Source organism: Antechinus flavipes, chromosome 3 (genome assembly GCF_016432865.1).
Source record: "Antechinus flavipes isolate AdamAnt ecotype Samford, QLD, Australia chromosome 3, AdamAnt_v2, whole genome shotgun sequence".
NCBI lineage: Eukaryota > Metazoa > Chordata > Mammalia > Dasyuromorphia > Dasyuridae > Antechinus > Antechinus flavipes.
This window is the reverse complement of record NC_067400.1, coordinates 421,878,822-421,905,406: the sequence shown is the minus strand read 5'-3', so window position 1 is coordinate 421,905,406 and position 26,585 is coordinate 421,878,822. Positions and strand designations below refer to the sequence as shown.

Sequence of the window (26,585 nt, the reverse complement as noted above, 5' to 3'; positions counted from 1 at the left end):
TTTCATTCACCACCTAGGGCCTGTCATAGCTGAATGCTGAACATCTCTGTGGTAAGTAGGTTTATTCAGTCTACTTTAGCTCTGCCACTTGGGACTGGCAACAAAGCTGCCTGTTCACATCTGTACTATCTCTGCTAAAATTCAAATGTGGGGCTGTGGGTACATTACTATGGTCTGAGACTTTCTCTTTCCCTGGTATATACAGCTTCTCCCTGGGCACTTGAATGCCCTGCATAGCATACTTCTTGTCCTACCTGCTCCATTGTCCATAGACCTCCTTTTCTGTTTCCTTATGCCAAACTTGGTTAGACAAGGATTCCCTATCTGATGTTCTTTGGATGTTACATGAGGTCTAAGTGAGGAAAGTCATTTATAGAAAGGCTTTTTTTTTTTTTTTTTTTTTTTTCCCCTTGGATTTCCCCATTAGGATTCTGTCTGTTATACTTTGTTTGCCTCTTAGATGGAGTTTGTGGAGCACCGCACTGCTTCCTATTTCTATCATCTTGACTCCACCTTACTCCTTACTTCAAAACTGAATTTTCCTTACCCTAGACCTCTTTGGCAGTGTTGATGAAAGGATTCTTGACTTCTTCTCTGTTAATGACTTTAACCACATCTTGGACCTCACATGACATGTGATTTTCCATTGCTGTGATGCAGTTAGCATGTAATATGATTTATTGTCCTAATCTATTTATATGAAGAAAATCACCCTACTACATTGTAGACCCTTAGGGCATAGTATTTTATTTAAACTTGGAACTTTACATTTTTCAGAATAACCAAATAGTTTAATTGCCAGCAGATAATACTCCAAGAAGAAAAATGAGCCCTTTGTGTCTTCTTAATTGTTCTCCATTTTTTCTCTTTTCCTATCCTATTCTCTCTCTTTTTTCTTTAATTTTTTAATTTTTAAAAACTTTTTTATTGACTGAACCCATGCCAGGGTAATTTTTTACAGCATTATCCCTTGCACTCACTTCTGTTCCGATTTTTCCCCTCCCTCCCTCCACCCCCTCCCCAAGATGGCAAGCAGTCCTTTATATGTTAAATAGATTACAGTATATCCTAGATACAATATATGTGTGCAGAACCAAACAGTTCTCTTGTTGCACAGGGAGAATTGGATTCAGAAGGTATAAATAACTCGAGAAGAAAAACAGAAATGCAAGCAGTTTATATTCATTTCCCAGTGTTCTTTCTTTGAGTGTAGCTGCTTCTGTCCATTCTTGATCAATTGAAACTGAATTAGCTCTCTTTATCGAAGAGATCCACTTCCATCAGAATACATCCTCAAACAGTATCGTTGTTGAGGTATATAATGATTTCCTGGTTCTGCTTATTTCATTTAGCATCAGTTCATGTAAGTCTCACCAGTCCTCTTTGTATTCATCCTGCTGGTCATTTCTTACAGAACAATAATATTCCATAACATTCATATACCACAATTTACTCAACCATGCTCCAATTGATGGGCATCCATTCATTTCCCAGCTTCTAGCCACTACAAACAGAGCTGCCACAAACATTTTGGCACATACAGGTCCCTTTCCTTTCTTTAGTATCTCTTTGGGGTATAAGCCCAGTAGAAACACTGCTGGATCAAAGGGTATGCACAGTTTGATAACTTTTTGAGCATAGTTCCAAATTGCTCTCCAGAATGGCTGGATGTGTTCACAATTCCACTAACAATGTATCAGTGTCCCTGTTTCCCCATATCCCTTCCAACATTCCGCATTGTCTTTCCCTGTCATTCTAGCCAATCTGACAGGTGTGTAGTAGTATCTCAGAGTTGTCTTAATTTGCATTTCTCTGATTAATAATGATTTGGAGCATATTTTCATATGGCTATAAATAGTTTTAATTTTTTCATCTGAGAATTGTCTGTTCATATCCTTTGATCATTTATCAGTTGGAGAATGGCTTGATTTCTTATAAATTAGAGTCAGTTCTCTATATATTTTGGGAATGAGGCCTTTATCAGAACCTTTGTAAAAATGTTTTCCCAGTTTATTGTTTCCCTTCTAATCTTGTCTGCATTTGTTTTGTTTGAACAAAAACTTTTCAATTTCATATAATCAAAATTTTCTATTTTGTGGTCAATAGTGATTTCTAATTCTTCTTTGGTCATAAATTCCTCCATCTTCCACAGGTCTGAGAGATAAACTATCCTATGCTCTTCCAATTTATTTATAATCTCATTCTTTATGCCTAGGTCATGAACCCATTTTGCCCTTATCTTGATGTATGGTGTTAAGTGTGGGTCAATGCCTAGTTTCTGCCATACTAATTTCCAAATTTCCCAGCAATTTTTGTCAACTACTGCGTTCTTATCGCAAAAACTGGGGTCTTTGGGTTTGTCAAACACTAGATTATTAAAGTTATTGTCTGTTTTGTCCTTTGAACCTAACCTATTCCATTGATCAACTAGTCTATTTCTTAGCCAATACCAGATGGTTTTAGTAACGCTTATGATATGTATGATAAGTATGCTTATGATATCACTCTCTATATCTAGATCATGTATCCATTTTGACCTTATTTTGGTATATGTTGTGATATGTTAGTCTGTACTTAGTTTCTGCTGAACCTCTTTCCGGCTTTTCCAGAAGAGTTTGACATTTAGAGAGTTCTCCCCAAAGCTGCTATCTTTGGGTTTGTCAAAAAATAGGTCATTACTAACTGCATATTGTGTACCCAGTCTGTTCCCCTTATTAAGTACTCTTTATCAGTGAGTACCAGATTGCTTTGATGATTACTATTTTGTAATGCAGTTTGAGATTTGGTATTGTTTGGCTATTTTCCTGTACAACTTTTTTTTCCATTAATTCTCTTGATGTTTTTGATCATTTTGTTCTTCCAAATGAATTGATACTTTTGTTTTTAAGATTGTCAGAATTATATTTTTAAAACTCCAAACTATGAAGAAACAGGTTTGTTTTTTTTTTTTTTTGCTTGCACATAGGCCCAAATGATAAAACCGTATATCTTTAGTTTAAAAACTCCTGTGAAAAATTTTCATGAAATACAAGTCATTCCCCAAGGGAGAAATAGTTGAAGGACACATACAGACAATTCAGATGAAGAAATTAAAATCATTCATAGTCATATGAGAAAATACTCTAAATTACTATTGATTAGAGAAATACAAACAACACCTCAAATTTACTAAGATGACAAGAAAACATAATGATAAATGTTGGAGAATATATGGGGAAATAGGGACACTAATCATTGTTGGTGGAGTTATCAACTGATCAACAGTGCTACAGAGCAATTTGGCTATAAAACAATCTAATCCAGACTCTTTTTGTAGTGGTAAAGAACTGGAAATTGAGTGGATGTCTATGTTGGCCAATGACTAAATAAATTATGGTATATTAATCTAATGGAATATCATAGTTCTATAAGAAATGATGAGCAGACTGATTTAAGAAAAGCCTAGAAAGGCTTACATGAACTAATGCTAAGTGAAGTGAACAGAACCAAGAAAACCTTGTTACACAGTAACAGCAGAATTATGTGATGATCTGCTGTAATGGACTCCTTAGCAATTCTACTATCCAAGACAATTCCACTAGATTTGGGATGGAAAATGCCACCCACATCCAAAAGGAAAACTATAGAGACTGAATATGGATTGAAGCACAGCATTTTCACCTTTTTTTTCTTTGCTTTTTCTTTCTCATGTTTTTTTCCCTTTTGATCTGATTTTTCTTGTATAATATGAAAAATATGGAAATATGTTTAAAAGGATTGTAAATGTTTAACCCATCTCAGATCATTTTCTGTGTTGAGGAAGGGGAAGTAAGGGAAGGAGGAAGAGAAATTTGGAATACAAAATCTCACCAAAATGAATGTTGAAAACTATGTGTATTGGAAAAATAAAATACTGTTGAGGAAAAAACCAAAACAAAAAGAAAATTTATTTTGAAAAACACAAGCTCTTAGAAAGCAATGTGTATCAATGACAGTTTATAATGGTTGCTAAGGAATAGTAGTATTAAATTAATTACAATAAATACAAATTAAATGTAAGTTTCTCTTAACACATAGTATAACAACAGCTGGAAATACCTTTTGGAAGGAATTAGGTGACTCAGAGTGTGGAATGTTAACTACCTTCTTATTATGGAAAAATAATCATAAAAATATTGGCATGCTGAAATACAGAAGCCTATTATATTGTTTTATCGATTTCTACTTTAGGTGTTTTGGAGAAAAGAAGAGAGGACTTAAAGAGCCTTATGAGTTATTTGACTGAGAGAAGACTAAAAAACATTTTGACCCTTAAAGTTCTCTCAATTTTTAATTTTATGAATGGAAGTTGTTGAATAATAATAGTTAGCATTTACAAAGTCCTTTAAGCTTTATTTGTGTTATTCTATTTGGGTGCTTATTGCATGTGTTTAAGGAAGTTAAGATAATTATATTCATTTTACAGATGCTGGAATTGAGACAAGGACTAGCTGATTTACCCAAGATAACATAGCTAGTATCTAGATTCAAGTACAGATTCAAATTTTGCACTTGATCCACTCTCTCACTTCCCTGCCTATGTGTAGAGCAAGACCTTTTGACACTAAGTTGTCTTGAAATTTTAAAGCTATGTATGACTCAGGTTGGGAAAAATCCAGTACCAAGATGAGGCTTCAGAGTAAAATAGAAGCATTTTAAATTTTGTCTGTCATTAATGCTAGAATTAGACATATATGTTATAGAAAAGGTATGATGATAACAAAAGATTAGAGAGGTATTTTAAAAACTTCTTTTAAAAATTTGATTACCCTTTTCATATGATGAAAATTTTTCTTTTTTTAAATTCATTTTAGAGATAGATAATAACAGGTATGATATAGTAGAGTTGTATTTTCTCAATAAAGGTTAATTGCTGTTCTGGGGGAATGGATAGTTGCTAGGAAAGACTGGTTGAATAGCACTCAAGAAATTTTATACAGTGATTCAAAATATTTATAGCAGTTCTTTTCTTTGTATTTAAAAATTGGAAACTAAAGGAGTATCAACCTATTGTAGAATGCCTAAACAAAATATATTACTATTCTATAAAAACTGTTGAAATGGTCAATTTCAGAAGAAACTGGGAAGACATCTTTGAAATGATAATGGAGCAATGTAAGTAGAATGGGAACAGTTTATATAGTAATAGCATTATATAGAACATTAGAACTCTGATAAAATGATATCCAAAAGAAAGATGATGAAACATGTCACTCAACTTTCGACAGATGTAGTAGGAACAGATTGTTAAACAACAACACATTACTTGAAAATAGAAATAGCAAAAAAAAAAATTTTAAAGGAAAGGGAAGGTGAGGTAGTAGTTTTAAATGGATAGAGATAGACCTGGAGACTAAGAACGCTATAGCTTATAATACTGAGTATTAGTAGCCAGAAGTCAGGGAATCAGGAAGTAAAAATGTTTGTGTGCAAGAAGAGCCAGCTAAGAATTTACACATTCTGGGGCTCACCTGAGACAGGTGTTCTTAGTAGTCAAGCAGGAGTCAGAAATTCAATGAATCTAGTAGTTTGAGAAAATGGTGCTAGTTAATAGTGAGGAACACTGAAGTGTACCTTAACCTAGGATTACCTAGTCTTTAAAAAGTTGTTTCCATTGACACTATAGGTATTCAACCTTATGAATAATTGTATAAGAAAAATGGCAAATCAGAAGAGATGATTGTATGTTTCTATAAAATTATTTTGTGATTATTAATTTCAAACCAACATATGTTTATAATCTACATTAACTAAATAGTAAACTCACATCATCCTTGTTTTCTCCATATTTTTTAATCTTTTCCAGGGTATTTGACTTGATTTTGTTGTCTTTACTTCTTGTTGTGTTTAGTATGTATAATATTTTGGTTTCACTTCCTTTTTAGTACAATATTTTACTTAAATATTAACTTTGGGGAGGAATTTTTCATACTTGATGTTTTCTATGGCTTAATAATGTTCCATTTTTATTCATATACCATGATTTGTTCAGCCATTCCTCAGTTAATGGTGATTTTCTAGATTATTTTTCTTTTTTTGCTTCTTGTTTGTTATTAAAGAGCTGCTAGGAATATTTTTGTATATAGAGAGGTTCCAAATTATAATATTTTCTTTTGAATTATAGTCCTACTAATGGGATCACTAAGTTGCATGACCTTTATTATATAATTCTGCATTATTTTTCAAAAAGGCCAGATTTCAATATAAAGCAGTATAAAGCTGTGCTCAATTTACCATATTCTAGCAATAGATTTTGTTATCTTTTATTGATGTCTTAGGTAATATGAATTCTGATAGAATTTTAGTTTTAATTTTCAGTTCTCTGATTATTAGAGATTTAAGCATATCATATGTAATTATTTCTTTGTGTTTATTTTAAAAGCATCTGTGTCATTTGACTACTCATCTATTGGAGTACAGCTCTTAATTTTGTAAATTTTTGTTAGTTTTACATGCATTTTAGACTTTGGCAAAAAAAAAAAAGTTGAAGCAAAGATTTTATTCCCTTTTGTTTCTTTTTCTCAGGAAGTTTAGCTTTTTTGTTATGCAAAAGATTTCAAGTAAATTAACATAATTTTATCTCTTTTTTTGTTTTATTAAAATTTTATTCCTTGTCCATCCTTAAGAAAGATGAAACATTTTCTCATTTTGTTTTTAACGGGATTTTTTAGATTGTTGATGCAATTTGATTTTATTTACTCTTCTGGTATGACATGTTAATACTTTGGTTATTGTTGTTGTTGTTTGCCAGACTAGTTTTTGTTGAATGATGAATACTTTTCCCTTTATTTTGTTATCCTAGATTCATCTAGCACTACATAATTGTAGGCATCTGATTCTAGTTTGTGGTTGTGTATTTCTTTATATCTATTTCATTCATCTACGTTATCTGGTGAGAGGGTTTTGATGATTATTGCTTTTATTCCCAGATCTCAAAGCATCCACGCCCTACTTTATTTAGCCTTTTATTTACTAATAATAGAACCTATCTCATCACAGGGTTGTTGTGAGGATCAAATGGGGTAATATTTGTTAAAGCATTTAACATAATGCCTAGCATATCGTAGATGCACAATAATGCTTATTTCCCTTTCCTTTGTCAGAAAATATTTGCCAGGGTATTTTTGAGCTTTTTGTTCTCTACATAAACTTTAATTTTTTATTCTGTTTTCTAAAGTATGCTCCTGATATTTTGATTGAGATAGTAAGTAGCTTGAATGAAAGGGGGAAAAAAATACATTTATTAAGCACCTAGTTACCATCTATACTAGATGCTGGGGATACAACTACAAAAATAAAGGCAGTTCCTGCCTTCATTGTTAAGGGGGAGACAACACATATAAGTGAGTAATGACTAGGGAAGAATTAGTTTAGTAAATCATGGGATCGTGAGTTGAGCCATATTGCAATCATATCATCTTCAGAAGGAATGGTAGTATTGATTTGATTCCAGTTTCCAGAAGTTGTGGGGATGTACAGATGGGAGTACTCTTGTGGCAGAAAAATTGGCAGAATAATCTTGGTGATTGATAGTAAATTGTGGTTTGGTTAGATGAGTTTGCAACTCACCAATGCAGACAGCTCAGCCTTAGGGATATTTCAAAACTGATTGATGATAGTAGTTATGGATGTCTTGTCTGGAAGGTCAATTGCCAGGCAGATGCCAAGATGTTCTGGATGGATAGATGTTAAATTAGATATAAACCCCATGAAACCATCAGCATTTCAATGTATTACCAATAAAAATAATAAAAGCAATAATAGAAAAACACTTCAAAATAATAATTAAATGTATTTGGTATCTTGGAATTAACCTACAAAGACATATAGTAATTAGTATAACATAACCTATAAAACAATTTTTAGAGAAATTAAATAACCCTAGAGGGTTATAATAAATTGCAGGTGCATATTTAAGTTTGATGTAATGGAAAGCTTAAAAATTACACCTATTCAGAAGTATTGGAAGAGCAGTGTTCTTTCTCATTGGACATCATTATGAAGTATAGGATGTCATGATAGCTTGGTACATGTGTCTGAGGCATGTTTTACTATATTTTGACTGCATCTAGAATATCCCCAAACTCTTTTGTATTTTTTTGAAGGGAAGGGAGAATTTAATAGCTTAAAATTGCATTAAGACTTTTGGAACATCGTGTGGTGTGTGTGTATGTGTGTGTGTGTGTGTATGTGTGTGTGTAGCATGCATATAGCATGTACTCCCACTGTTGGTTGTAGAAACAGTTTTAATTATATAAATTAAAAATATATAATATCAGCAAACATTTTAAGAATGATAAAGATATGTAGATTTGAAAAAAAATTCCTATAATATTTTTGTTTAAAAGAGCTAGTGAAACAATATATTTTTTAAAGTTTTGGTTTCCTTAAAAAATCACAAGTGTATTTTTTCTGCCCTGCTTTGATATTCTCCAGAAACTTATTTTTAGATCTCATTAACAGAAATGTTATATACTTAGAAAATTGGAGCTGATTACTGATGATTTTATTTAATTTTTTTTTGTCTTATAGGTTTTGCAAAAGACATCAAATTAAATCAAGTTCAAATATTCCTTGTGTTCCAAAAGACTTACTGATGATGTCTGAATTTGTTCTTCCACGGTTTATTTTTTGTCTTATTCAATACTTAAGAGAAGGCTATAATGAACCAGGTATGTTTAAATCAGTATCATGAAAGGAATCTTTTTAAATGTTCTAAGATGTAGAAACAATGAATACTTTTTTTTTCACTATGAATAAGGCATGAATATATATATTTTTTAAATTTATAAAATCTGACTATAGAGTAATGGGGAGGATTCCTTACTGAAAAATTGATTCATTGTGTTTTAGACTCAAACAATTTGGCATATTCTCTTACTAGTAACTTAATGAAAAATAAATCTGAATAAGTTTTTTTGGCTTCTTAGAGAAGAAGATATGTTAAAAAATGTTTAGTCCAACTCTTATTTTATAGGTGAGCAAACATTTAGAGAGTTTAACTTGCTGAAGATCAGTGAGGTAAATCAGCTTTAGGTTAAAATGACTTAAGTAGATAAAACATCATGAAGATCATAATGAATTTGTGCCAGATTAGAATTAATGATTTCCAGATATCTCTGGGTATTCAGGATAATATTTTTTCTGAAAAAGTTATTCCATTAATTTTTGTTTTTTCCTCCACTGACTTGTATAAGCATTTCACTCTTGTAGTTCTTTATGATGCATGTTTCATATTTCAATCATTAGTTAATTTTTGTAATGTCTTAGTGGAATTTGTTATTATTATAGAGAGAGAAAGTTCTAGTTATATTTGTGCTTTTAATTTTATAACAAGACTGGATAATAGATTTAAAAAGTATGTTAAATAGTTGGCTTTAGTTAATTATTGCCATTATATTCTAAATGTCTTAAACAGATAGGAGATTTTGAAGAAGGTTCTGTATAGCTCTGTGATTAAAATTATTGCATGTCTCACATCACCAGTATTTTGAATTGCTGTTACAGCAAGCAGATATATTTTTTAAATGTGTAACTTATGTTATGATAACTGTACTTAATTCTGTTTTCTAATGAAATTAGCATGTTTAGAATAATATGGTTTGCCATAATCACTTACTTGACTTTTGTGTGAACTTGATTGCATAAAAATCAGATTATTCTAATATTGAATTAAATACCACTCTAAATTTTTATTATCTGTCTTCTAGTTCATAAATAGAATGTTATATTACATAACTTTTAAAAAAAATTAGGTTCTGGAAAACTAAACTACTACATTTTATCTATGAATAGATGAATTTACTTCTCTGTTTCTCCAATTTGAATGATGCAAATAATCCTACTCCCCCTTTTTAAAAACAATTCTATATTCTTCTGCCAGACAAAATATCTGATAGTGTAGATTTAAATTTATATAATGATATATATTTATTTATATATGTCTCATATATGTAATATATATAAATGCTTTGTTTTATACAATACTCTCTTCACAAAAAATCCTGTGATGTAGATAGGATTACCAAATACTAGTTCCATTTTCCAAATGAAGAAGTTGAAGCTTTTCAGAAATATAAAGTATCTTGCCCATGTTTCTATAGTTAGCAAATGTAAGAGGCAGGTTCAGTACCCACAAGCTTCTTGCTTTCAAGTCCAACATTCTTTCCACTATACCTTGTTCTCAGGGCATTTTTTCTCTTTTCTTTGGCTCACCATGAATTATTTTCAGAGGAATATTTCTCTGCTTCTTTGCAGTGAAAAAACAAAACAAAACAGAACATCAGATCACTGAATTTCTGATACTCTAATGTTTACCTGAATATTCTCCATTTTGCATATCTAATAAACTTTAGTTATTCGAGAATCCATGATTTTATATGGGTAATTCCTTCACTGACACATCAAATAACAGATCATAACCCATTTGTAGTTTAGCTGATTTTGAGAATTGCTGTTGTAATCAAAAAAAATCATCAACATGTAGTAATGATTTGACTAATGGGGATTAGGATTAGACTTTTGATTTCACTGGTATAGTAAATTCTGAGGCAAGGAAACTCTTGATACTACTGCAAATTGCTATTTTTTTCTTCAACCCAGAGTTGCCTATAGCATGAGAGGTTAAGTGATTTGTCTACCAAGGTCATATAGCCAAGATATAAGAAATGAGAACTTAAAACTCAGGTTTTCCTGAATCTGAATCAAATTTTCTATCTACTCTGCCAATCTGCTTTTCTTTTAAACAAATAAAATATTAAAATTTCATTTTTTATATTTTCCAAAGTTCATGACATAGTGAACTAATCTAATTTTTTTCAAAGTTAAAATGAAATTTGAATAAATGCTTTTATTATAATTAATGTGGTTTTAAAAACATACATTTCCTTACCTTATTATCATTTACAAACTAGCCTAATTCTTTCTGGAAGTTTACATTTTGGTGATGAGGAAATTCTTAGTAGGAAAACTTTAATCAGAAAATTGTTTGTTTTAACATTACATCCAACATGAGATTATTAGGTTATTAGTCTCTGTGATAATCATTAACAATTAAAAAGAGCCAAGTTATAACAAAAGTCTCTCTTTTGGCATATCTAAAATGAAGGGCTTCTTTTCCTTAATTAGATCTAATTAATCACACCATCTAATTCATCTAATAATTCCCCAAAATCATGATCTTTGCCTCTTCTGTCTGAAATATCTCTTCAATAAAGCATTCTTGATTGTCTTGCACAAAACTTCTTAAACTGTGGGTTTTGACCCATGTGGGGTTGCATAATTGAATATAGGGATTACAAAAAATTTGGCAACAGTAAAAGGTATTGAATATTATGCAAAGATTTAATTTTTTATGTAAAAATAAACACAGCCATCTCATTAGTATGCAAATTTGCCTTTGTCATTAAGAAATGGTAGAATTTTATGTGTCCTAAATAATTGTGTTCTACTGCTTTTTCATCTGAGAAATTTTTACATAGCCCCAGGTATATAGATATATAAGATAGGTACACAAATCAACATTTACTGATAATCGTCAAGAAATTTATTTTAAAACAATTCTTTAGGATACATAACATACACTACCATCACCACTACTATTTTAGCATACATAGTTGTTTAAATCTACAAAATCTGTTTCAGTATCAGTCATTAAGCATCTTTCATGTAGCAGGCATTGTGCTAAGCTCTGGGGATAAAACAGAAAAGGCAAAAGTTAGTTCTTGCCTTTGGGGAGCAAATCATCAGTGGGAATGAACCAAAATTAAGAGGCATTGGAAAAGGCTTTCTGTAGGAGATGGGAATTTATCTGGGATTTAAGGAAAGCCAGGAAAGCCCGAAGGTGGGGGGAGGGTATTCTTAGAATGAGGAACAGCCAGTGAAAATGTCTGAGGCAGGACATGGAGTATCCTCATTGAGAAACAGTAAAGATGCCAGTGTCACTGGATTGAAGAATAATAGTGGTGATGGTAGTCTAAAGATTTTAGCAGATTGGAAAATTGGGAGTGCTTGTGTGGAGTTAAGTTCTGAAGGGCTTTGAAGGCCAAAGAGAGAATTTTATATTTGATCTTTTTAGGTGATAGAGACTAGAATTTTTTGAGTGACATACTTGGAGGTGATATACTTGGACTTTTCCTTTAGGTGAATTATTTTTATGGGGAGAGATTTGTGATAGGCAGGCCAATTAGCAGGCTCTTGAGTATTCCATTAATTAGATGAGTGTACCAGAGTGGTGGTAGTATTAGAGAAGAGAAAGGAGTATATTTAAGTGATGTTATAAAGGTAAAACTGACAAATCTTATTAATTGAATATGATGAGATAGTAAGGAGTTGAGGATGACACTTAGATTTTAAGCTTGGTTGCCTACAGGGATGGTGTTCTCTCACAGTAATAGGGAAATTTGGAAGCAGGGAGGGTCTGAGGAGGAAAGGTTATGAGTTCAGTTTGGGGCCTGTTGAGTTTAAATACTGGACATTCAGTTTGAGATGTCTAAAAGGCAATTGGAGCTATTAGACTGGAGATCAGTAGAAAGGTTAAGGATAGATAAATCGATTTGCAAGTCATCTGTATTCATTGATGCTGATGAGGTCATCAAATGAATTAGACAGGGAGAAAAGAAGGACAGAAAAATTCTGTGAGATGCCTATGGTGAGTGGCCATGATCTACATGAAGACAGAGCAAAAGAGATTTGAGAAGGAATGATCAGGCATGATTTTGACACTCTATCTAGGATAGATGAGAAAATTGAGAACTAGAGATCCTAAGTCACAATACTAGTTGGAAGCATAGCCAGAATGGTTTCTATATTAAAGGTTAACATAACCACGTTTCTAATGGTTGTCTTTATTACTTAGGAATAAATTGCCTTTAATTCCACTCATAGTCCAGCATCAGAGTTATTTCAGCCCTTTTAGTCATTGAAAAAGTAAAATCTTATCTTTTGGACTTTAGTTTTAAAGACAAGAATATTCTTGTAGTCAGTTCTCTAGATTTGGCCTACAATTTTCCTAAACTGTTTTTTTTTTCTTTCTTTGGCGCTGCTCTTTTTATATATTTCTCTTTATATAGTATTTCATGACTTTTTTCTAAATCAGAGTTTCTCAATTCAAATTCTGTCTTGTGGGCACTCCTTCCTAATCTGTTCCCTTATCCGCATTCTTTTTATACCTCAAACCCTACTACATACTCTGAATTCTAATGACCTTGGCTTCATGCTATATTTCAAAGAAAAATTCTCTCAGCTCCTGGCTTCCTTCAAGCCCCAGTGAAAATCTCACCTTCTATAGGAAGTCTTTACCAATCTCATTTAATTCTAGTATCTTCCCTCAATCTATTATTTCCTATTTATCCTGTATATAATTTTTGTACATAGTTGCCCCTTTACCCATAGTTTGTGTCTCCTCTCTTGACCAAAAGAGGCAGAGGATGGACATTGGAGAACTTGTCCCACATCTTGCACTTTTTAAAGATGATAGCCAGGGAGTTCTCATCATTTCTCATTTGACTGTTTTCTTGAATTTTATCATCTTTAGAAACTCTTCTGAAGGATGAAATCTACCTTGTAAACCCATGCCTTCTGAGCACCCATTGTCCCATAGTTCCTTTCTTAATCCTTGTTGGAGAGTGGAAGTAGACCTCTGAGATCTCTTCCTTGATTCTCTATTGCTTAAAGAAGGAACACTTCTCATCATTTCCTACTTAGCTGCTTTCCCAGGTTTCTTCATTTCTAAAAATCATCATTCTGCAAGGCAGAATCAACTCAGAAATTCCTATTTCCCTCAGATCATTTTCATCCTGTTGTTAGACTCCCAAATTTGCCCCATCCTAGGTAATCTCTCCTTCTCCCCATGTAATTGGTGCTTTTTATGTTTTATTTTTCACTTTATAATGATTGTGAGCTCCTAGAGGGCAAGGACTACCTTGTGACTTTTTTTTTTAACCCCACCTCTTAGCACACTGCTTGACACGTGGTAGGTACTTAATAAATGGTTTTTTTTTTTTGTTTTTTTTTTCTAAGTTCATATATTTTCTTCCTCATTAGATTATGAAATTCTTCAAGGCAAGGATTATCTTTTGCTTTTCTTTATATCCCCAGACCTTGGCACAGTGCCTGGTACATAGTAAATAGGTGCCTAGTAAATACTTATTGACTGACTGACTTGTAAAATATTGGAATTTTCTGCCTCAGATTGCTCTGCCTTTATTAACTTAAATAAGGTAGTCCGCAGCACTTGAGGGATTGAAATTAGTAGTTGAAGAGGAGGAGTAAGGGGATATAGAGAGGAAGGAAATACATGTTTTAGGTATTTAGGTATTCAAGATCTTTTTGGTTATAATTTTGTAGATATTAAAATTTTGCTGTTGATCAGTGATAGTTTAAAGAACATTTGGGTAACTCATCTTTTTCTGCTTTAAAGCTAAAGCTTTTCTCAAAATTTCTGGTCCTTGATTTCCCTCAAAAAATAACTTCTATGTTCTTTTACATTATTAACTCCTTTGCCCTCAGAATGACCATCCTGACTTAATAGATGTATGATCCTTGGTAGACTTCAGTTTTCTCATCTGTAAAATGGGGATAATAATAGCACCTCCCTCCAGGAATAATTGTTTAGATAAAATAAGATTATATTTGTAAAGTGCTTTGCAAACTTTAAAGCACTTCCTAATGTTAGCTTGCTATTATGAACAGTAATGAACAGAAATAAGAATATTTTACCTGTATTAGTGTATTGAATGTATTATCTTTTCAGGAGATAAGTAACAAATTTCATTATTGGAATGCCCCTCATTCTAGAAAAATCTATTCTCATTATTTAAAAAAAAAATTTATATTGATAATTTTCATTCCCTCCTTTGGTCTTGAAGGGAAGAGTGAATGCTGCACTAAGTCTAATTGTGCTATTAAGTTTCTTAAATTTGACTTCATGCAGAGAAACAGTAATAAATAACTTTAACAACATTTTATATAGCATGTTATAAATATTTAAACCTCTTTCTTGTTTTTCAGCAGTTGATGTACCATCAGAAAAAGATCTTCACAAAGTCCTTCAGTTATTGGGACCCCAAATTTCCTTTTTGGAAGATTTGACTAAAATGGGAGGAGCGATGCGATCTGTTCTTACCCAGGTTTTGACAAATCAGCAAAACTACAAAGATCTTAGTTCTGGTGAGTTGCAAAATCAGAGTATGATGATGTCTTCTAAATAAAACAAAATCACATCTTTTCACTTAAAAAAAATTGAACATAAGCATAACTAAGTGTGCAAAAAAAAAAGATTATTAGGAACTTGAGAACTATCATGTCTCATTTATGACTTGATGAACTTTTAGTTCTCAAGTTCTGTATTCATGCTAAAATTTATAATGAGAAATAAGTTTGTTTCCAATGTATGCATTTTTACTTCCAGATTCTGGGGAAGAATACTGGGGAAAGGCAGGGGGAAGATGTGAAATAAATAACAAGGAAAAGAAAAGGAATTATTAAAGTGATGTTGAAGAACTTTGAAATTATAAAGTAGTAGATTGAATGTAGGGAGAGTAAATTTGGAACTCCTTGAGAATTTAGCGGAGAAGCACCATAGAAACTTAGACTTAAAACTGGAAGAGACCTTAAAATCTTTCAAATCTAATCATCTTATTTTGCATGGAATGGATGAACAAGTTATAGGAAAACTTAGGTCTAGAGAAGTTGACTTGCCCAACGTCACACAGATAGTAATTTGCAGAGGTAGAAGCTGAATTCAGATCTTCTGACTCCAGTGACAGTCCCCTTTGCACTCTGCCACAAAAGACTCGAAGTAAAGGAGTTGAAGGAAGATAATTTGTAAGATAACATGTTAAGACAAGGTAAGAAGCTAATGAGAGAAAGAAAGAAAACTAGGCTTTGCTCTCAAAGTGTTAAGGTTGAAAGTAGTTGGGAGCAATAATATAGTTCTGGATTTGAGGACTTACCAAGAAGTTTGTGGTAGCAGTTTTCCAGAGGAGCTATTAGTAAGGAATACAAAAACCTAGTTTTTCACTTTCTAGAACTAAGGAGAGCATGAAGAATTTTGTACTGACCTGCATTAGGTGTGTAGTGTTCATATTTTCCCCATAGCCAAGTGACTATGCTTATACTGCATGTTGTTTTCCTTCCTTAAAGATAAAATAAATGCTTAACTTTACAGATTATCTGAATAAATGAAAAGTTGCTTTTAAAAAATTGAAGAGTGGCAGCGAGGTGGCGCAGTGGATAGAGCACCAATCCTAAAGTCAGGAGGACCTGAGTTCAAATCTGATCTCAGACACTTAACATTTCCTGGCTGTGTGACCCTGGGCAAGTCATTTGACCCCAATTACCTCAGCAAAAAAAGAAAAAAAATGGAAGAAGGGCTTATATAGGCAGAAGTCGACTCTTGACCTGTGTCAGAGAGTGGAAAACAGAAGCATGTCACAAAGGAGAAAGGAATTGAAGGTCACATAACACTTTGATAAGAATAAAATATTAGTCCCTTGTTTAAGAGAAGGGAATTAGGCACTCTGAGAATGAAATGATCATTTGTACTCTTTAAGAAATGTTAACATGGGTCCAAAAGTACGATAAGATGAGAAATTGAATGTTGGAAGAAGAAAAAGAAATTAGTGTTAGTGACTGCTGAAAAGTATGAATTATCGGGTCAATTAATAGTTAATAAGAGAGAAATTTGCCGTTTATCTAGGAGAAATTTTCATGACCTAATGACTATTTCTGGTTTTTGGTTATTTATAAGGGCAAAATGATACTGCCTCAACAAATATACAATTCATTAGCATGAGATTCTTAAATTTTAATTAAGAAATTGAAGATAAAAGGGATAGGTGATATTTTCATCACTGCTACTTACTAAGTGAAGCAATGAAAGAGAGAGGAAGATTTGTTAAGTGAACAGCTCTTTAAGATGTCTGATAAGGAGATTTGGATTTCTGGACCATAGTTTAAAGTATAGGAATGAAAGGTTCCTGGCCAAGGATGGATTATCTATAGCAAGGATTGGTAAGAATATATTTGAATAGAGCTTTGCAAATCTAATCCAAAAGGCTTTAAATGAAAGAGCAAAGGCAGGGAGCAGGGGATCAGAAGAAAACGTACTACTTATATCTACTGAACTGGATATTGTACAGCATAGCTACAATACAGAGAGAATAATAGTAGTTAAGACACCTAGAAGTATACAGGATACAAAAGTATTATGGAATAAAACACATAACCGTAAGACATTTATATATAAGTAATCAAAGTACAGGTAACACTCGAGATGCAATGGAAATCATAATATATAGATGCAAGTTTGATGAGATTTAATAGTATGATTGTAATATGTTTCTACAAGGTTATACCTTATCAAAAAGAACAGAATAGATTAAAAGTATGGGTAGATTAGCATTATACCATAGGAAGATATATGAACAAATGTAGGAATTATAGGAGGTAAACTATAAAGAATATTTGGGTGAAATCAGTGAAAGCAGAAATAGAAATGATAGTATTATTTGAATATACTTTAGGGCACTTGGACACAAAGAAGAACTAGATGAAGAGGTTGGGAAGCAGATCACAAACCTGGAACAGAGGCATGATATAGGAATGCTGGAGGGGACTGCAGATATCCAGTCATTGGCTGGAGCTCTCCCTTGGCCAAAAACAGCACAGGAGGCACAAATGACCACCATAATGGCAGGTTAGACATTCTTTGACCTGTGAAGAGCATATATGTTTAGAAGCATAGTTCAGTGTTAGGTTTCTTCCCATCAAGTTGCAGTGATATCTGAGTTATATGAGATAATAGTCCTAAGCAAAACAAACTCTTAAGAATATATGAAAATTTTTATAGCTATTTTTGAGGTTGTCAAAGAATAAGAATCTTAGGGAGCTCCTACAAATTTAGGAATGAATGAACAAGTTATGGTTTCTCAGTATGCTGGAATATTATTGTGGTATAAGAAATGATGAAGGGGAGGTTTCAGAGAAACCAGAGAAGGCTCCTATGAACTGATAGAAAATAAAATGAATAGAACCAGGAGAATAGTTATACAATGACAGCAATATGGTAAAGAGAAACAACTTTGAAAGACTTAGGAACTCTGATCAGTGTACTAATCAACCATAATTCCAGAGAACTTTACTGATGATGAAAAATGCTACCCTTGTCCTGATAATAAGGTGAAGGATTTAGATGCTTTTTTTATTTTGGGGGCATGGCCAATGTGGAAGTTTGTTTTGCTTGAGGATAAGTGCTTCTAACAGGAATTGTGTTTTTCTTTTACTCTTAATTGGAGAGTGGGAGGTTGAGACAGGAGGGTGAGAAGGTGGATTTTTGCTCATTGAAAAAAGTTATAAATGAAATCAGACAAATCAGATATAAATTAAAAATAAATTTAAGTCATAAATTAGAATTTTTAATTCCAAAAATGAATGCTCAGTACAAAATTAAGAAATAATAAGTGGATTAGGAAAAAGTGAATTTTAATGTTGAAGAATTTCTCTAAAAAGGTGAGAGAGTAATCGATTTAGAATACAAAAACATTGAAGTAGAAAAAAATCTGGCAGATGACAACAAATGGCAACAGTGTTAAAGGAATACATGAAATTTGTAGAAGCCACAGCAATTGACCTTGAAGATGGAATCCACAGAGATTACAAGAAATAAAAGAAACTTATCCAGAATTTCTCATCATGGTTAATAAAATCATCAAATGACAAATTCATGGGTTACAAACTCCAAGACATATAGTAGTTAACAATTCCAGTAGAAGCAAATTTTGCAAGCAGCCAGGAGAAAAAGTTTTAAATATAAAGAAGCTTGAGTAACATAGTGAAGGGAATGAAATAGTATATTCCAAAAGGCAGTGGACTTCAAGCTGCAACCCTAAGTGGCAGATTCTACAAATTTGAGCCTAATTATCAGTAAAAAAAGAAAGAAAGAAAGAAAGAAAAAGATGGTTGATCAACCAAAAATAGAACTGTTCCGAATCTGATGCTTGTTAATATAGAAGATTTGATTTCCAGGATGGAAATTAAGGTGATGTTGGGTGTAGTTGACCATGCTATCTTAGAATTAATTTATAAATAGAATAGAAAAAATGGGAATAAGTAGATATTTAATCTGAATCTTGGGACAGCTGAGGCACCTAAAAATTTTTAGGAGAAAGACCAGGTAGAATCTTAATGGACTTCAATTTTATTAAGGAAGTCTTCCCAAGAGACTGATAGCAAGTCTTTGAGAATGAAATTCTCAAGACAGAGCAATTTTGATGAGGTGACAAAAGGGGAGTTTTCTTTTTTTTCCTTTTCTTTTTTGGCTGAGGAAGTTGGGATTAAGTGACTTGCTCAGGGTACACAGGGGAGTTTTCTAAAAAGAACAATGTAGTTTACATATATACAAGGAATGCAGCAACAATTTAGAAAGTTAAAAACAAAAATAAAACAACCCATACAGAAGATGTCATCCCTGGAAGCCAATGAAAGACAACTACAGAAGTGTTTTATAGGCTTACAGTAATTGTGGTCGGAATGCTAAATCTCAGAATGAATTGAAGTGTCAAGGAAAGTGAGGGATAACCAAAAGGGTTTTTAAAAACTATTTTTTAGGAAAGATGAAACTTGGAATACAGAGTATACGAATGATGAAATATAGAGCAGCAGATGATAAGATAATTAAAAGCAAGCAAGGCTGCCCAATTCTTGGTTTTGTTTTTTTGTTTTCTTTGCAAGGGAGAATGATTTTTGGACTGAAAAGTAACAATAGGGAATGGATATCGTGGACTGAAAAGTGACAGAATAAAAATGACTGATGTGGAATTGATATCTCTAAGTAAGAAATTAGAGAATGCCAAGTTAACCCTGTTGAATTTGTTACTTAGACCAGACCAACTACACCTCTGCCTTGCTATGTATAAACACAATTGCCTTGTCAGTCTCATTAAACTTTGAAAGATTATGGAAAAATAGGAGAGGCATTATAGAATTGGCTAAAATGTACTGATAATCACACACACACACACACACACACACACACACACAAGAAGACAGTGAAGTTATCACATTTTATAAACCAGTGAACTTGAATTTAATTCCTAGTAAAATTCTATAATATTTTATTAAAAAACTGGTTTGTTGGTAAACATCCTCAAAAAGTAGGAGTGAACTTAGCCATATCATTGAGTTCATTGAAGACAAGCCATTGCCAGGTATCTTCATTATATTTTTTTGACAGAATTACCAGGTAAGTGGTTTAGGAAATTAAATAGTTTACCTAGATCTTAGTAAGGCATTTGACAAAGTATTTTGTGCTTTTCTTATAGAAAAGATTGAAGGAGATTATAGTATAGTTAGATGGGTTTGGAATTGGTTTAATAGCTAATCTAGTTATTAATAGTTTTATGTCAATTTGGAAGGAGATTTCTAGTAGTTATGTTTCAGTGATTTATGGTTGGCCCTGGGCTACTTAAATAAATCATTGATAAAAATGTTAAAGGCACAGATAATTATATTATTATTAAGCTGGGAGGGATGGTTAGCACCAAAGATGACAGATTGAGATTCAGAATAATCTTTGTACTCTGGAGACTATACAAAATTTAATAAGTTGAATTTTAGTGAGCTTAAAAATAAATTTCACAGACAACAATTTATCTGTCTACTTATTTTTGCTGAGGCAATGGGGGCTAAGTGACTTGCCCAGGGTCACATAGCTAGGAAGTGTTAAGTGTCTAAGGCCAGATTTGAATTCAGGTCTTCCTGATTTCAGGACTGGTGCTCTATCCACTGTACCATCTACCTTCCCCTAGACAACAATTTATAAAAAATAACTGGAAAGTTTTTATAGATTTTAGATTAATTATGAGTCAGCAGTGTAATATAGCAGCCAAAAATGCTAAATAAATGTTAGATCATATAATTGTGACATGCTTCCATGTTTAAGAAAGTGATAGTCTGATTACTCAGCCCTGATTAGACAGTATTTGTAGTACTAAATGAAGTTCTGGGCACCACATTTTAGGAATGACATTGATAAACTCAAAAGTGTGCATAGAAGGTGAAGAATTTTAAGATCCAACTTAGTGAAGAATTTTAAGATCATTCCATATGAATATTATTTGAAAGAGATAAGAATTTGGGGGTGAGGAGAGTTGATAGTGTCTTAAAACACTTGAAATATTGTTATATGGAAAATAGTCTTGTTTTCCTTGACTCCAGAGGACAGAACAAGGAGCTATAGATGAAAGCTGCAGAGACAAACTTAAATGTGTGGTAAGGAAAAGCTTTCTGACAAACAAGTCTGCTCCAAAATACCTCTGGGGGCAGTTGTTTCCCTCTTAGTTGAGAACTTTAAACAAATGCAGGTCTTACTCTTGTCAATTGTATGGGAGAGTTTTTTTTTTTTTTTCAGATAGTCTTATACTAGATGGCTTTTGAAGTCCTATCTAACTGAAATTCTGAGTTTCTTTATGCTTTTCTTTTGTAGGAGTGAACTTTAGTGTTTTGTCTCATTTAATTATAACCTCCCTCATTAAAACTGAATATAACCAAAAAACTGAAGATAAGAATATGCAAACATATATTTTGAAAGCCTTATAAGTATCTTAAGCAGTTTAGATTCAGTAAACTAAGATATATTTGGAAAAGTTATAAACCTGAACTTATTCTTATGATGCCAAAATTTGTATATATGTCATGTTATTTAGGTTTAATCCCACAAGTCATATATGCACTTTGGTTATTATTTGGTTGGTCATTCTTTATTGTGCCCATTTTTCAGAAATTAGCAACTAACAATAAAACATGTAAACTTTATCATAATTACTTTTAGTATAGCAGTAACTATTTTGCTTAAATTTGGAAAGATTTTGTCTAATCATCTTTGCTTAGCTCTACAAGCTTTTTTGCTTAGGATTGTAGAATTCTTGGCTTTTAGAAGAAGTTGTATAATGAGAGAGGGGCTAATCTTGAGTTTGAATATCACTCTTAACATTTACTAGCTATGAACAAATCATTTAACATTCCTGGAAATAATTTTTACTTGCAGTCAGTGGGCTATTATGAAAAATAAATGAAACATCTATAAATGTCAGCTACTGTTATTATTATTATTCTCATTCTTTGTTGCTGTGCAGAAAGCCTTAGAAATAATATTAGTCTCCTCTCATTTTTGATTTTAGAACTAGCAAGGAATAAAGTAGAACAAGAACTTATGATGCTTATTTTTTATAAAATATAAAACATTTTCCCCATAAATGATTTTGTTAGAGCATAATTAACCAAATGTTTGGCATATAGTCCAAAACTATTGTTGAGGAAGATTATGTGGCTATTAGAAAAGTCACATTTTTAGCTCTTTTTAAATTAATTTTTGGCTGAACTGAGCTTTTAGGTATTAATATAAAATCTTTTACCTAATTTTCTTTTGCTTGGGTGCTTTTAACTCTTAATTGTTTGTCTAGCTATTTACAAATGGAATGGTATTTTGAAAAATTTTATTGGGTGTCTCACTTTAGGCTTCCTATATATTTATTTGTATTATGACTTTCTTGTTATATGCTTTTTTTGTGATCACTATTGTTGGTATTTTTAATTTTTCATAGTAGATATGAGCAAAGTCAATCTTAATATGATTAAAGTTCAGTTATTGGTATTAGTGACCAGTTAACATAATTTAGATTAATAGTTATCTCATAATCTAAGAAAAAAATTGACGTATTTTGGTTTGAATACAAATTTGATTCCTGTAGAATAATTTCCTGTGTTTGGCCCTTGTTTAGCTCAAAACACAGAGGGATAGACATTGAGCTTAGGTTCAGGTATTTATCATATTTAAAAGTTTATTTAATATATTTATTAAGTTTACTAATACAATGAAAGGAAATGAAGTTTTTTTCCCCTTCCATTGAACTTTATTTGGTTTCTTTTTTTCTGTCAGTCACTATTTTCCCTGTTCTCTGAAATCTATTCATAATGAACTTTTTTCTTTTAAAAATAAATGTAATTCTTATAATTAAGAATATAAATTAAGCCAAACTTTTTAATAAGAGATTGGATTTATTTTGCATTAACTGATATTCCTATAACAATAATTTTCTTAAATAATTCATTAAAATTATTGTTATTATTTTTGTTTATTCTCTCAACACTATGGGCTTTTATTTTATTTTATTTTTGTACATTTTAATTTTTTTCTCAATTCAAAAAATTCATTAAAAAATTTGAATTCTCTCACTCTCTTTCCATCCTTATCTTAGTGAGGGGAATTTGATATAGATTGTACATGTGCAATTATGCAAAGCAATTCCATATTTGCTGTGTTGCAAAAGAAAACACATACTCAAAAAACCAAGAATCACAAAGTTTAAAAAAAGTAAGCTTCAATCTCTATTTAGACTCTTTTAGTTCTTTCTCTGATAGCATTTTTCATCATGTCCTTCAGAATTGATTTGGATTGTTGTATTGCTGAAATTAGTTAAGTCATTCACACGTAATCACTATATAATATTGCTGTTACTGTGTACAATGTTCTCCTGTGTACAATGTTTGCTTATTTCACAATGTATCAAGTTATGTAAGTCTTCCCAACTTTTTCTGAAAATTTCCTGCTCTTCATTTCTTACCGCATAGTACTCTTCCATCACAATTACATAATTGGTCAGCCATTCCACAATTGATGGGCATCCTCTCAATTTCCAATTTTTTACAACCATAAAAAGAGCTGCTATTAATAATTTTACATATATATGTACATATATGTATATGTGTGTGTATACAGACACACCCACACATCTTCTTTTCAAATGTTATTTTGATCTCTTTGGGATATAGACTTATTAGTCTATATTAGTGGTATTACTGCCTTAAAGGGGAGATATGCACATTTTTTAGCTCTTTGGGCAAAGTTCTGAATTGCTCTCTACAACAGTTGGATCAATTCACAACTCCACTAACAGTGCTCTAGTGTCTTCAGTTTTCCCACCTCCCATCCAACATTTATCATTTTTCTTTTCTGTTACATTAGCCCATTTGATAGGTGTAAGGTGATACCTCGGAGTTTTTAAAATTTGCAATCCATAGTGATTTAGAACATTTTTTCATGAATATAGATAGCTTTGATTTCTTTATCTAAAAACTGGGGGTATCCTTTGACCATTTGTCATTTGGGGAGTGACTCACTTTAATAAATTGGACTTCTCTTTATGTATGAGAAATAAAGCTTTTAGCAGAAACTTGCTGTAAAATTTTTTCTTTCCTAGTTTTCTGCTTTCCTTTTGCTCTAGGATTTGTTTTTTACAAAACCAGTTTGATATAGTCAGAATTATCCATTTTATATCCTGTAATGCTCTCTATCTGTTGTTTGCACATAAATTCTTCCTTTATCCATAAATCTCAAGATAAAATATTCCATACTCTCCAGATTTACTTATATTACTCTTTATGTCTGTCATGTACCTATTTTGACCTTATTTCTATATGTGATCTATGCCTCATTCCTACCACATTGCTTTCTAGTTTTCCCTGCAATTTTTGTCAGATAGTGATTTCTTGTCCTAACATTTTGGATATTTGGCTTTATTATGGTCATTACCTACTGTATAATATGTACCATTTCCCTACCATTCTTTTTCTTTGCTAGTATTGGTTTGATGGTTACTGATTTGGGATAAAATTTATATTTTGTAATAAAATTTGAGATTGGGTACAGCTTGGTTGTCTTCCTTTACATTAAAAAAAATTGATTACTTTGATAATCTCAACTTTTTAGTCTTTCAGATGAATTTTTTTTCCTAACTCCAAAAATAAGTTGTTTTTTGTTTTGTTATTTGATTAGTGTGGCAATGGATAAGTAAATTAACTTAGGTAGAATTGTTGTTTTTGTTTGGCCTACCAATGAGCAATTAAAATTTCTCCAATTGTTTAATATGACTTTATTTGTGTGAAAAGTGTTTTATAATGGTGTTCATATAATTAATTCCTGACTTTGTCCTAGGAGAATACTAGAGAATCAACTGGAAAGGTAGTTGAAATAATTAACAAGTTCAGTAAAGCTGTAAGATATAAAACAAACCCATATAAAAATCAATTTAATAGGACTTCTTTTTTCCAATTGTATTGAAGTTAATTGTTCTTTAGATGTTCTGTCTACTTGTGAATCCATCTTCTCCTGAGATTTTTTCTTAGAGAGCTCATTTATGACTTTCAATTTCTTTTTTAAAGATAGGATGGTTTAAGTATTTTATTTCCTTTTCTGTTGATCTGGCAACCTATATTTTTAAAATATGCATCCATTTCACTTAGATTAGCAGATTGATTGACATATAATTGGGTAAAATAACTCCTAATAATTGCTTTAATGACATTTTCATTGGTCACGATTTCACCTTTTTTCATTTTTGATACTGATAATTTTATTTTCTTTTTTACAATCAAATTAAGCAGTAATTTAAATAATTTTTTAAAGTGGTGATAAAAGTCCTGACAAAATAGTTAATGTAAGTTTTTTTTCCCCCCTCCTATAAATTTTAGATTTAAAATAAATGTTCTTTTAGGCTCATTGCTTTTTTTTCCTCAGAAAATGTGGCTACTATTTTTTTCTTTAAAAAAAAAAATTAGTATTTTATTTTCCCTCCATTACAGGCAAAAATAATTTTTAACACTTGTTTTTAAAATTTTGAGTTCCAGATTCTTTCCATTCCTTCTTCCCCACTCCTTCTCATTGAAAATTCAAGCATGGCCATATTGTGAAACAAAATATAGACCAAAAAAGACCCTGAAGAAAAATAAAGTAAAAAAAGCAAATTATACTTCAACCTAAATGTGGTTATTTTCACTTTTAAACACAAAACAGTTTAATACAACATATTTAGTTGTATCTTTTTAACTTTTTTTTTTTTTTTTAAGGTTCAGTCACTTTTTGTTGATAGGTTTAGTGCAAATCCAGTTTTATTTGAATTGATTTTCATCAGTAAGAATTTTTGTTGAGTTTGATGAGGAGGGGGATAGAATGTGAATTACTTTGCAGATTCTTCCAGGTTGGTTTTTCATTTTATAGTTGCTATTATTTGGTTTGAAGTGTGACTTTTTGAGAACATTAACCAATAGATATATGTATATGTTATTTGAATTTTCTGCCATTTCGTGCCCTTCTGGCATGGCTCTTTGTTTACTAAGTTTGTACGTAGAAGCTAAATAATATTTCTCCGATTTTAAATGACATTTTAAAATATTTTGTCTTAGGTCTTGGAGAAAATGCATGTGCAAAGAAAAGTCATGAAAAGTACCTCATAGCTCTGAAGGGTTCTGGATTGGCATTTCCTGAGGATAAACTTACATGTGGTATGCAGGACCAGGCTGCTGGCACTAGCTCTGTGGCAGTTTCAGGTTTGTATAGAAAAATATTTTTGAACATTTTAATATTTTCTTTTTTTTAAGAATAAAAAACAATTTCTTAACTTTGTTTATTCTTGAAGGATAGTTATTTTTCTAGTGAAACAATGAAATCCTTGGCAAGAATAATGGTAGTAATATATTACAAATAGAAATAAATCAGAGTCAAAATAAAGAAT

The 26,585-nt window shown here is 31.8% G+C and overlaps 1 protein-coding gene across 1 annotated transcript in view; it reads left to right on the top strand.

The window, feature by feature from the left end:
* UBR3 (ubiquitin protein ligase E3 component n-recognin 3) overlaps positions 1 to 26,585 on the top strand; it is a 266,439-nt gene that overhangs the window by 23,204 nt on the left and 216,650 nt on the right. Inside the window, exons 2-4 of the mRNA XM_051986192.1 lie at positions 8,551 to 8,690; positions 15,028 to 15,186; positions 26,257 to 26,400. Coding sequence (XP_051842152.1) covers positions 8,551 to 8,690; positions 15,028 to 15,186; positions 26,257 to 26,400 — 443 coding nt within the window. The remainder of the gene's footprint in view (positions 1 to 8,550; positions 8,691 to 15,027; positions 15,187 to 26,256; positions 26,401 to 26,585) is intronic.